This window comes from Vulpes lagopus, chromosome 3 (assembly GCF_018345385.1).
Source record: "Vulpes lagopus strain Blue_001 chromosome 3, ASM1834538v1, whole genome shotgun sequence".
Taxonomy (NCBI): domain Eukaryota; kingdom Metazoa; phylum Chordata; class Mammalia; order Carnivora; family Canidae; genus Vulpes; species Vulpes lagopus.
Window position 1 is genome coordinate 48,964,580 of NC_054826.1, and position 12,391 is coordinate 48,976,970.

Here is a 12,391-nt window from a genome sequence, read left to right on the forward strand (position 1 = left end):
CCCGGTGTTGACACTTCCGGGTGGGACCGAACGAGGCGGCTGGGCAGGGGCTCGCGCCTCCGCGGCAGCCATGGCGTACAACGGCCTCACGGTGCCTCTCATCGTGATGAGCGTGTTCTGGGGCTTCGTCGGCTTCTGCGTGCCCTGGTTTATCCCTAAGGGTCCCAACCGGGGGTAAGTGCGCTAGGGGCCCGCCTTGGGAAGGACGCGCGGCGAGGACGGGCCGGGCCGGGCCGGGCGGGGGAGGGGGCGACCTGCCCGGGTCAGAGGCCTCGCGGGGTGGTCCCCGGCCTCCGCAGGCAGGCCCGACCGCCTGCAGACCCCCGGCTTCTTACGGCGGCAGCTCTTTGTTCCCCGGTCCGAGGGTGAGGACGCTGACTCCCGACGGACCCTCCTTGGGAAGGGGTTTCAGGGAGATTTTTTTTCCTCACCACGGGCCTGTCTGGGGAGTGTGCGTGGGAAACGGGTTTATACCGACTCAGGGAGAAGTGTGGTCTCTTCTAAATGGCTTTCACCCCTTTAGCCCTGCCCTCCGCTCAAATGACGCCTAAACTTTAAAGGAAGGGAACAAATAAAACAACTTGCCCTCTGTGCCTCACAAGTCGCAGTTGCACGGGACACAAGCTTGTGCAGCAGCGCGGAGCCCAGGCCTTACATCTAGTGGGCGCCAGGTAGTTGGGGCCTGATCTAAAGCGAGATTAATTACCGAAGGGCAGGAGGTATTGTTTAGAAGCCCCTGCGTCATACCTTTTGAGGGTGGTTCTGCGCTTGTATGCGAGTGTACCAAGTTCTTAGAATGATTGACTAAAACCTAGACTTCTTGGCTAAATAGAGCTCTTTCTATTTTGTAAGTAAATCTTTTCTATTGTAGTATGAGATAGAGCCTTGTCTTCAAAGGAGCTTTGGAACACCCTCCTTCTGGTTCCTCTTTTGCCTTTTAGTCATTTTTTCTCATCCCGAGATCATGTGGAGTGAAACTTAGGCTAAGTTGGAGCTTGGCCAAGCACCAACAAATTGGTGGCCTATGCAGCATGCATAGTAGGCATTCATTCAATAAATACCCATTGAGTGGATAATTCTATTGCTTTTATTAGGGGAAATAAAATGCTATCACTTCCTTAATATTTTGTGACCTAAACTCCTTTTGCTGTCTGAAATACACTTGTATTAGACTTGGTACTTCTATCTAGCTTGAAAGTAAATCACACCTTGTTTAAAAAGGAAAAACGGTAGATGAATTTCTATCATTTGGTAGCATTCGATTTCCCCTCCTCTCCTCCCAATAACATCAGTTATAGAGGGTCATCTCTCTAGACTATAACAGATGATGCAGAGTGTTACAATTCTAGGGTTATTAAATCAATTTGTATTAACCAAATTGAATTTCTTAGACATCTTTCTCCTACTGGAGTTAGAGACCAACAAAACACTTTGTTGTTTCTATCTTCAACTATTTCATTACCCTACTGTCTGCTTTTCCAGTCTAAATACTCAGGAAAGCATTTTTGATGTGCTTGTAACATTGACCACTCCTTTCTTAAAGACCCTCATTTGGGACCCACGATGCCTAGCTTTGGGACTTGATGCCACTGCTGTTTTCCAGGGTAATGAAATGTCTCCTGTAATACATGGACTACTCAGTTTCCAACTCTAGTGTCATGATTGAGGTTTGACGGGCCAATGATAAATTATCTGGGTCTAATTCACAGCCTCTACCCTAATCCTTTTATTTCCTGCTCTTGGCAGGATTGAGCAGTTCTTAAAACACAAAATGTCTCCTAGGAATTACTGTATTACACTTTGAGAAACACTGCTCCTAGCTGGATGATCCCTGTGACCTTGAACAATTAACTTTTCAGTGTTCCCTTTCCTCATTGTAAGATGGAAAGAAATACCAGTACTGAATTAATACTAGTTCCTCTTTATCTCCTGAAAGGCTTTGAAAGTGTTTTTTAATACATGAAGGAACTTAATGAAGGACTAGGTGAATTTTTAATCAGAACAATTCTGATTTAAAGGATTAAAAACATTTTGATTAAAGAGATAAGTAGGGGCACCTGGGTGGCTCCGTGGTTGTCTGCCTTTGGCCAAGGTGGTGATCCCAGAGTCCTGGGATTGAGTCCTGCATTGCGCTCCTCACAGGGAGCCTGCTTCTCCCTCCTCTGCCTATGTCTCTGCCTCTCTCTGTGTTACTCATGAATAAATAAATAAACTCTTAAAAAAAAGAGAGATAAAGTAAAGGTACTGTGTGGCAAGGGAAGAAGAGATTTTGATGTTTTTTTTTAAATTTTTTTAATTTTTTTTATTTTTTATTTATTTATGATAGTCACAGAGAGAGAGAGAGGCAGAGACACAGGCAGAGGGAGAAGCAGGCTCCATGCACCGGGAGCCCGATGTGGGATTCGATCCCGGGTCTCCAGGATCGCGCCATGGGCCAAAGGCAGGCGCCAAACTGCTGCGCCACCCAGGGATCCCGAGATTTTGATGTTAAATCCTATACCCTGCAAGGTCCACACACATCAGAGTGCAGAAAAAATCTCTCTGTAACCTAAAGAAAACACCTTGCTCTTACTCTTTTTTATAACTGAAAATGGGCCAGATAAAAAACAGTTTGTGTTTGGAATCAGCTTTCCTGACCATTCATTTTTTTCATGATTTCCCTCTCTTTAGGAATCCACAGATGGTCTGAAAGCTTCAGATTTTTTTCACAGTGGCTCCTTTAGGGGTAGATGTGGGGCATGGGATGGAGCTAGATCACAGGGAATTGAGTCAGCTCCTGTTTTTTCAAGCATACAGAACATTTTCAAACATACAGCAAGGCAGAAAGAATAGTAAGAGTGCTGTATTCCACCGCTTAGATATAATAATTGTTAACACATTTATATTTGCTTTTTTATGTGTGAATATGTGTGTTTGTGTACATGTGTATATATACACATATATAATCTTGCTAAACCGTTTGAAAGTAAATTGCATTCATCATGACACTTCACCCCAAATAGTAAGTGGCATATTTGGAGGGGATATTTTATTTTTTATTTTGGTTTAAGTTTATTTATTTATTTAGGTAATCTCTATTCCTAGTGTGGGGCTCAAACTCATGATCCCAGAGATCAAGCTCTTCCAACTTAGCCAGCCTGACTGGTGGTGATATTTTAATGAGGGGGCTTTTGATATGAAACTGGGAAGCAGGTAACAAAAAAATAGCCTCAGCAGTTTCAGCTGTCTGAGGTGGTCCTCAGGGGAGACAGAAGACAGAATTCCAGGTCGAGGCAGAGGAATGGAGGAAAATGTGCAAAAGTTCAGAATGGAGAAGAGTAAACCTGATGTGTTTTGGGGGACAGTGAGGCCAACTGCTTTCGGGAGTGGAAGTTTGCTGTTTGAAAGTGGACAGTGGTGAGGATGAGCGGAGGGAACTGATGACCGGGAAGGAGCTGGACTTGATTGTGTAGCTCTTCAAACATTTTTTATTATGCAGCTGTCAAAGTTTTGTAGCACAAACTCACGTGCATACTTATTTGTGTATTATAAGCATAATGTATAATTAGATATTTTGAAGAATGTTGCTTCAGAATATATCCAGAGTCTGTCCAGTTCTCACTACCTAGGATACTACCAGCCTGGGCCATGAAGTATTGCAGTCCCCACCCCCAACTCCGCCCCCAAACTGGTTTCACAGCTTCTCCCTCTGCCTCTCCTCCCCTAGTTTGTTTCTCCTCTACAGAGGTCCTCTTAGAATCTGAATCAGATTTTGTCAGTCCTGTGCTCAGATCCCTCCAAATAACTTCTCTTTTCCTTTCAGAGATTGCACTTCATCCTCATGAGCGTCAGAAATGGCAGAACTACAATTGAACTGTTTTAAAGGTGTTTCCAATTCTTGTCTATATTCTCCCCTTCTCCCCGACCTCACTTCCTACTAGGCTCCTCTCGCTCTGCTCAGCCACATTGGCCTCTGTCCTCTCTTAACTGCTGGTACCATAGAACCTTTGCATTTGCTCTTTCCCCTGTCCAGAGGTCTGGACTCACTTGCCATGTCCTCAGCAAGTCCTTTCCTGACTGCTGTCTTTGAAGGTTGTTTTGGTTTGTTTTGTTTTTTGTCAAAGTGAGAGTGGGAGAGATCACAGAGGGAGAGGCAGAGGGAGAAGCAGACTTGCCTCAGAGCAGAGGGCCTGACTTAGGGCTCCATCCCAGGATCCCAAGATGACCTGAGCCCAAGGCAGTCATATAAACAGACTGAGCCACCCAGGTGCCCCAATTGACTACCCTCTTTAAAATTGCAAGCATAACCTCCAACCCCTGTATACCCTGATCCTCCTTTCTTGCTTTTTTCCCCTCTCCATTAGCACTTACTGACCACCTGCCAGACTAATGATACATAAGTAAATAGTTTTTGTTTAATGTTCATCTTGTTTGTTCTCGTTTGTCTTCTCCTATGATCCTGTGAACTTCACCAGGGCAGGGGTTTTCATCCGTTTTGTTTACTCTTTCCCCAGAGTCTGGTACATACTGGACACTCATTGAAAATCTACTGAGTGAACGGATGTGTCAGTATTAACCACAGAAAGTACATGAGCACACACATAACTTATAAAGGATGAATTGAAAATAAAGACAGGAATTCTGATATTTGCTACTTGCATTCTAGGAGATAGTCTTGCTTCCTCTGTAGGATGTGGAGACCCCCTCTTTGGAAATTATTTCTATGGAGGATGGAGAGCATTGAAAGGTGTTCAACTTCAGAGTATGATGTGATGAAAGTTTATTTTAGAAAGATGACTCTGAGGTGATTGTGATAGGATGAAAAGGAAGGAAGAACGTTTTGAATCTGCTAGCATTTGATGACTAAAGGTACAGAGGAGGTGTGAACATAATGATGAGAGATTTGAGGAGTGGGTCAGATAGGTGAAAAATGACAGCTTCCTCTGGGGAATAGGAAATTGGGAAGAGGAGTCCTTGGAAAGAGAAATGGGGAGAGGATACCATGAATTCAATTTTTTAAATATTGAGATTCAGCTGCTCAGAGATCCACATTTAACTTTTTTCAGACAGGAATAGAGATGGGGAGAGGTCAACATTGGAAACTTATATATATACATATATTTTTTTGAAGGAATCATCTCGTTTTCATTGTAAGTCTATGCAGTTCTGACTTTTTTTTAAAGCTTATTTTTAGTAATCTCTGTCCCCAATGTGGGACTTGAACTCACGATCCCAAGATCAAGAGTCGCATGCTTTACCAACTGAGTCAGCCAGGTGCTCCTAGAAAGTTAAATTTTTACAAGTACAGTGTCATTCCATTGCAGAGAAAACTACCAACTTGGTAGTTTTCTTAGGTGTCAAAACTAATTATCAGTGTAGCCTTTTGTGTTCACTTGTAGGGGGTTTGGACTAGTTATCTAAGCCGTGGCCTCAATACATATCCCCTCCCCCCCCTTTTTTTTTTACTTATCCCTTTAAATACAAATATTAATTACTTAAACTTCTGAGTGCAGTCTGTTGGTGTTTGAGCAGATTCAGTTCCCTTTTCTTGGTGCACAGACCTTGCCAGTTTGATAATTTGGGAAGGAGGCATAAGCCATCTGACAATGTCTGCTTAGTTTGCTGGTTATCTAATGATGTTTGTTTGTTTGTTTGTTTGTTTTTAGAGTTATCATCACCATGTTGGTAACCTGTTCAGTTTGCTGCTATCTCTTGTAAGTATGTCAAAAGTAGTTGTTTTTTTTTTCCCCCAAGGTAATAGGAAATTACTCTTGGTATTTATAATGTGCATGATTGAAGAATAAATTAGTGGAACATGATTATCGTGAAACTTTACAGTTTTGTGTCATTTGAGCTTATTCCTTATGTAACATCTAGAAATAGTATCCTAAGATGGGAAAGAGCACACTTTTTTGGTGTTCAATACATTTACATAAAAACTGTACAGATGCTCTCTTCTTCTGGCAATATAAGTGTAAGTTATCTGGCACAGATTTAAATCTTATATAATTAGCTGGAAATTGCCCTTGTACTACTTTATATTTTACTATTGGGAAGAATTTAGGTGTACTCATTTCATTTAAATATCACTGTAAAGCTAATAAAGCTATTCTTTATTATGACTTTATCTGATGAACAGAAGTTGAGCTAGAATTGTAATCAAAAAGGCAATTTCTCTAACAGTCATATGCCATATCAACGTATGATAATTAACACATTAGAATAGGTTATATAGTTTGCAAACTGTTGGTTGAAAACTTTTAAGATATGTAAATTAACTCTTCAACATGTATTTTTGGAATACCGTTCTTAATCCTCATGAGTATCAGAAATGACAGAACTGTAGTTGAGCTATTGTAAAGGTTTCCAGTTCTTGTCTGCATTCTTCCCTTCCCCGAAGAATGGAACAAGTCAAGCCCCAGAAAAAAAAACTGAGTGTCAATCGGTTTGTGGAAAGGATAGCCACTTCAAACTATACAAAGGCCTCTTTCTTTCTTTCTTTCTTTCTTTCTTTCTTTCTTTCTTTCTTTCTTTCAAATTGAGATCTATTTTGCATACTATAAAATTCATCCTTTTATGGATTTCTTTTTAGAGTTTAGAACCAGTGGTTCTCCTTTCTTAAAGAGAGCTGTGTAGCTTCCCGAGACCTTTTTTTTAATTATTTTTTAAGATTTTATTTATGTATTCATGAGAGACACGGAGAGACAGAGGCAGAGGGAGAAGCAGGCTCCCTCTGGGGAGCCTGATGTAGAACTCGATCCCAGGACCCTGGGATCATGACCTGAGCCGAAGGCAGATGCTCAACCACTGAGCCAGCCAGGTGCTGGCTAAGGTTTTTCTAAGAGGTTTGTGGGAATGAGCCAGTTCTAGTTGTTGGCATAGATCAAAATCTGCCCCTGACAAAAAGTTATTACCATGAATTTTGGATAGGTGGCCAATCCTTCAGTCACTTGTTTGTGTGCAATTTGAAGCGTTTAAAACTGAATCAGAATACAGTGTAGTGCTAAGTGATGATGGTGTTGTTTGACTGCCTCAACACAAGGGCTTAGATGTTCTACAATTGGCTTGTTTACTGTTTTTCTCTACTTAGAAAGGTAACTTTTTCAGGTGATAGAGCTCGGCTTCCAGAATGGAAGTCTGACATAGCATATGGAGAGAATTCTTAATACTAGCTGTGTTTGGCCTTAAAGAGTAAAGATGAAGTACATACATCCTCAAAAATTTCTCATTTTAGTAAGAGTGATTGAGCTTCAGTCTATTCCACTGAATCTCCTATAGAAATCCCAAGGGAGCTCTTTTTCAGTCCAAGAGCCAAGGAGTGATCTTGTGATTGAAAAGGCCTTTGTTTTTATTGCTTTGAAGATCTCTGCTGCCTGAGCAGCAAGGTTGGTGGTAGGGTCTTAAAAATGAGAAAATTACTTCACCAAAGAATGACTTGAGATTAAGATGGGGCAGAAATGTTTTTTGACTTTCTGGTCTCTCACTGTCTTTGAAATTTGCTTGATTTTCATAATATTTTCTTGAAAACAAACAAGAAACCTTTCCAATCAGGTATAAAATGAATAACTGGACATGATGGGAAACTCTGTCTCTTTGAGTCTTAGTGATTCTAGTTGAGAAGCATCTGTGAGTCTTTACCTCTCACTGTCTAGATTTTTTCCTTTGTCGCAGATGTGCCGGTGACTTCTCTGTTGACAGTGGATCAATACTGTCATCAGTGTATTAATAAAGGTAACACACAGTGTTCCAACATTAAGTGTTTCTGGAAGTCATCATATAGGGAGATGATCTGTGTAGTATAGACTTTATGAAGTTCTTTTTTTTTCTTTTGTTTCTTTGAAACCTGATCATATATCCTATTTTGTGAAATATCTGCTGGAATGTGGGTGAATGAATTGAATTCAAATTCCAAATACTTTATTCCACAAAGGGATGGGATTCTGTAATAAATTTGAAATTCAAAGACAACTTTGAAGTTCAAAAAAAACTTCACTGTTTAGCATTAGTAAGTATATTTTTTTGAAAATGCCTCTTGAAATAAATCACACCCAAACTGGATTTCCTAAGTAAAGTCACATTTTGAAATACGTTCATGGACTTTTAAATTGCCTTTGGTTTATAACAGTTTTTTTCTCTTTCCAGTTTGTTCTGGTTTAAGGTTAGATTCATGGGGTGTAACTTGTTTGAACACTGAAAAATCAGGATCTCTGCCAGTACAACCAGTTTGTGTTAATAGTTCAGCAGAGGAATGTCTGAATGTTATATATCTGGTTCCCTCTTTGAAGCACAAGGTCACTTTTGTTCCTTAAGCATAGAGTCCTGTTAGCTTTACTGTTCTCTTGGTCTTAGGTTAGTTTTTAATGTTGAATTATAATGTAGCTTACCCAGAGTTACAAAACTTATATTTTCAGGCTAAATTAGAAATTTAGTGTAGTATTGTGAAGATACAATTGCTTCTTGGAAAACATGCTTTATCTTTAGCAGTTGATTAATTGTAAATCTTATTAGCAGAGTGATACAGAAAAGGAAATATTGACCAAAAGTCAGGAGTCCTTTGTTCTTCTAAATAGTATGTGGCCTGATTACATGGTAGTATGGTTTTGTGAGGTTTTAATTGAGGTGCTGTGTGTGAGAACTTGTAACAGACAACAAAAAAATGTAAAGTAGTACTGTCGTTGATCTGTTAAAATATTTTAATTGAGAGTAGTGTGAGTTGCTTACAAGCACAGTTTGCTTACAAGGCTATTGTAGCATGTATTTTATTGACTCTTATTAGAGTTCATTCACTCAACTTACTTATTTAATTAAAGATTTTATTTATTCATTCATGAGAGACACAGAGAGAGAGAGAGGCAGAGACACAGGCAGAGGGAGAAGCAGGCTCCATGCAGGGACTAGATCCCGGGTCTCAAGGATCAGGCCCTGGGCTGAAGGCAGGTGCTAAACCGCTGAGCCACCCGGGGCTGCCCTCAACATATTTATTTAGAGCCTACTTTGTGCCAAACACTGGATAAATAGCAGTGAACAAATAAGATGGACATATTCCCCTGCCCTCTTTAGTGAAGGGAGACAGTAAACACAGCCAGAGAAGCCTCAGTCACTTCCCAAAGTGGTTCCCTTATCTACTTGTTCCCACGGGCCCCTATTCTGTGACCCTAAACAAGTACCCATCACCCACCCCTCCAGCCTCCTAATACTGCGTATAAGGACCTACACAGCTTACAGGAACTTTGCCCCACTTGTCCAAGAAGGGTGTGCAGAGATCCACAGCTAAGCCCAGCCTTTGGTCCTGGCTCTAGAGCCAGTTTGGGTACATGATGTGATCACCTCCCAAGGTTTTCCACTTTGGTTTCCAGCCAAGTAGCCACAAGCTGGTCAGTTTCAGGATGGCCTTTACTATAGCATATTTTCTGTTTTTTTTTTTTTTTTTTTTAACTTTTTATTTTTTTTTTTAATAATTTTTTTTAATTTTTATTTATTTATGATAGTCACACAGAGAGAGAAAGAGGCAGAGACACAGGCAGGGGGAGAAGCAGGCTCCATGCACCGGGAGCCCGACGTGGGATTCGATCCTGAGTCTCCAGGATCGCGCCCCGGGCCAAAGGCAGGCGCCAAACCGCTGCGCCACCCAGGGATCCCTGTTTTTTAACTTTTTAAAAGCTGCTATATGCTATTTATAAAATTGAGGGCATAGTACAACGCATCTTCATTTGTCCACCTACCTTTCACTCACCTTCAAGAATTAACCAACTCATGGCCAATCCTGTTTCATCTCCACACACTCCAACTCTACCCCAGATTATTTTGAATTTATTTCTAAGTATTTCAGTGCATATATCTAAAAGATGATCATTCTTTCTCAATGTCTAACTACAATACTGTTATCACACAGAGAGAGAGTTAATTCCTTTATATCATCAAATATATTTAAATTCCCGTAGTTGCCTCATTGTTTATTTTTTTTTATTTATTTATTTTAATAAATTAATTTTTATTGGTGTTCAATTTACCAACATACAGAAAAACACCCAGTGCTCATCCCGTCAAGTGTCCCCCTCAGTGCCTGTCACCCATTCCCCCCCACCCCCCGCCCTCCTCCCCTTCCACCACCCCTAGTTCGTTTCCCAGAGTTAGGAGTCTTTATGTTCTGTCTCCCTTCCTTTATATTCCCTTTCACTATTATTTATATTCCCCAAATGAATGAGAACATACACTGTTTGTCCTTCTCCGATTGACTTACTGCACTCAGCATAATACCCACCAGTTCCATCCACGTTGAAGCAAATGGTGGGTATTTGTCGTTTCTAATGGCTGAGTAATATTCCATTGTATACATAAACCACATCATCTTTATCCATTCATCTTTCGATACACCGAGGCTCCTTCATTGTTTATTTTATAGTTAGAATGAAGATGCTTATCAATACCACACATTGCAGCTGGTGGTTGTGCCTCTCTAGTCCCTCTTTATGAGTTTCATTTCCATTTTTCTTTTTTTCTTCTTGCACATTTTAATAGAAAAAAACTGGTTGTTTGTCCTGTAGTTCTTCAGAGAGAGGTACTTGTTAATTGCATACCCATGGGATTAACACATTCTTCTTTGTTCTATATTTCTTCTAAGTTGGTCATCATTTAGGGGTTAGATCACATTCAGGTTGAATTTTTTTGGTAAGTCTGTTTCATAAATGGTATTGATGCTTCATTAGGGGTACATAATGTCTCAATTATGTTGTGGCATAATTGACAATGTTCTGTATTTGTAATATATTAGCTAGAATACATAAATATTTATTTTGTCAACAGTTTCCGATAACTGAAAATTGTTCATAAAGGGAAGCTAGGTTCTATGTGTGGTTTTCTCTTTTCTTACCAGTTTTCAAAATAATGAATTGGGTTTCCTAGCACCTTCTAAGGGTAAACAGTGATTTTTTGTTTTGTGTTGATATCATTATGATCTGATACATTTAGACATATTTTATGTATTTCAATCCAGTATAATTCATGTCCTTGTTTATTTATTTTTAAAAGATTTTATTTATTTATTTATCATGAGAGACATACAGAGAGAGAGAAGGGCAGAGACACAGGCAGAGGGAGAAGCAAGCTCCATGCAGGGAGCCCAATGCGGGACTCGATTTCGGAACTCTGGGATCACGCCCCAGGCAAAAGGCAGGCGCTACACCGCTGAGCCACCCAGAGATCCCCTGATTGTTCCATCTTTGGTCAGAGGAAGCATATGTTTTGTTTTTTTAAAGATTTTATTTATTTGAGAGAGCACAAGTGGGAGGTGGGGGAAGTAGAGGGAGAAGCAGACTCCTTGCTGAGCAAGGAGCCTGATACGAGACTCGATCCCAGGGCCCGGAGATCCTGACCTGAGCTGAAGGCAGATGTTAAACGGACTGAACCACTCAGGTGCCTGGAAGCCTGTGTTTTATTTGGCCTTCTCTTAGCTAGCTGTTAGTGTCTGTCTTCACCTCTAGCTTTGAAGCTCCTTCAGAAAATGTATTTTTATAGATGGAGTGTCTGTCTCTGTCTCTCCACAGATTGGTGGGGGGTTTTTTGTGTCTCCTATCTTATTTGGTGATGTCTGCTAATAAAAGGAAGTGGTGGTGTCAATAATGGAAAACAGTGGGTAACTCAAATTACATTTGTTCCTGAAATAAAAGTCTTTCTGCTTTTAATCCTTTCAGCTTAGAACTCCCATATGATGGGGGCACTTGGGTGGTTCAGTCAGTTGAGCAGCTAACTCTTGGTTTCTTTTTTTTTTTTTTTTAAGATTGTATTTATTTATGTGAGAACCACACACACACACACAGAGAGAGGCAGAGACACAGGCAGAGGGAGAAGCAGGCTCCATGCAGGGAGCCCGATGTGGGACTTGATCCTGGGTGTCCAGGATCACACCCTGGGCTGAAGGCAGCACTAAACCGCTGAGTCACCCAGGCTGCTGCCCCTAACTCTTGGTTTCAACTCAGGTCATGATCCTCAGGATCAGGCTTCACTTTCAGCAGGGAGTCTGCTTGAGATTCTCTCCCTCTGCCCCTCCCCCCTCAAATAAATAAATCTTAAAAAAAAAAATGAAGGCAACTCCCACAAGGTGTATGAAGGGATAAGAAGGTGGTAAAATCTGCCATCATGCACCCCAAGGAGAAGTCAGGTTTTTACAAGAGTGAGAGAGAATTGTCTAGAGGTAGCACAGGGGAGCAAAGAAGTTAACCCCATTGCCAAAGCCTGGGTTATCTGGAATAAGAGTAACTTCTGCTTGAGAGAGTCTCAGAGGGAAGCTAAAGGCAATAGGAAGTGCGTGAATAGAAGGAAGTATGTAAGTGAGTGGGGGAATCACTGAGCAAGTTACAGAGAACACCGTGAGAGGGTGAAGAAAGGGAAGAGTAGAAGTTGGGTCAAGTAGTGA

The 12,391-nt window shown here is 41.0% G+C and overlaps 1 protein-coding gene across 1 annotated transcript in view; it reads left to right on the forward strand.

Annotated features, from left to right (window-relative positions):
• The window catches only part of ATP6V0E1 (ATPase H+ transporting V0 subunit e1), a 32,905-nt gene continuing 20,514 nt past the window's right edge, over positions 1 to 12,391 (forward strand). Inside the window, exons 1-2 of the mRNA XM_041750032.1 lie at positions 1 to 174; positions 5,646 to 5,693. Coding sequence (XP_041605966.1) covers positions 71 to 174; positions 5,646 to 5,693 — 152 coding nt within the window. The 5' untranslated portion in view covers positions 1 to 70. The remainder of the gene's footprint in view (positions 175 to 5,645; positions 5,694 to 12,391) is intronic.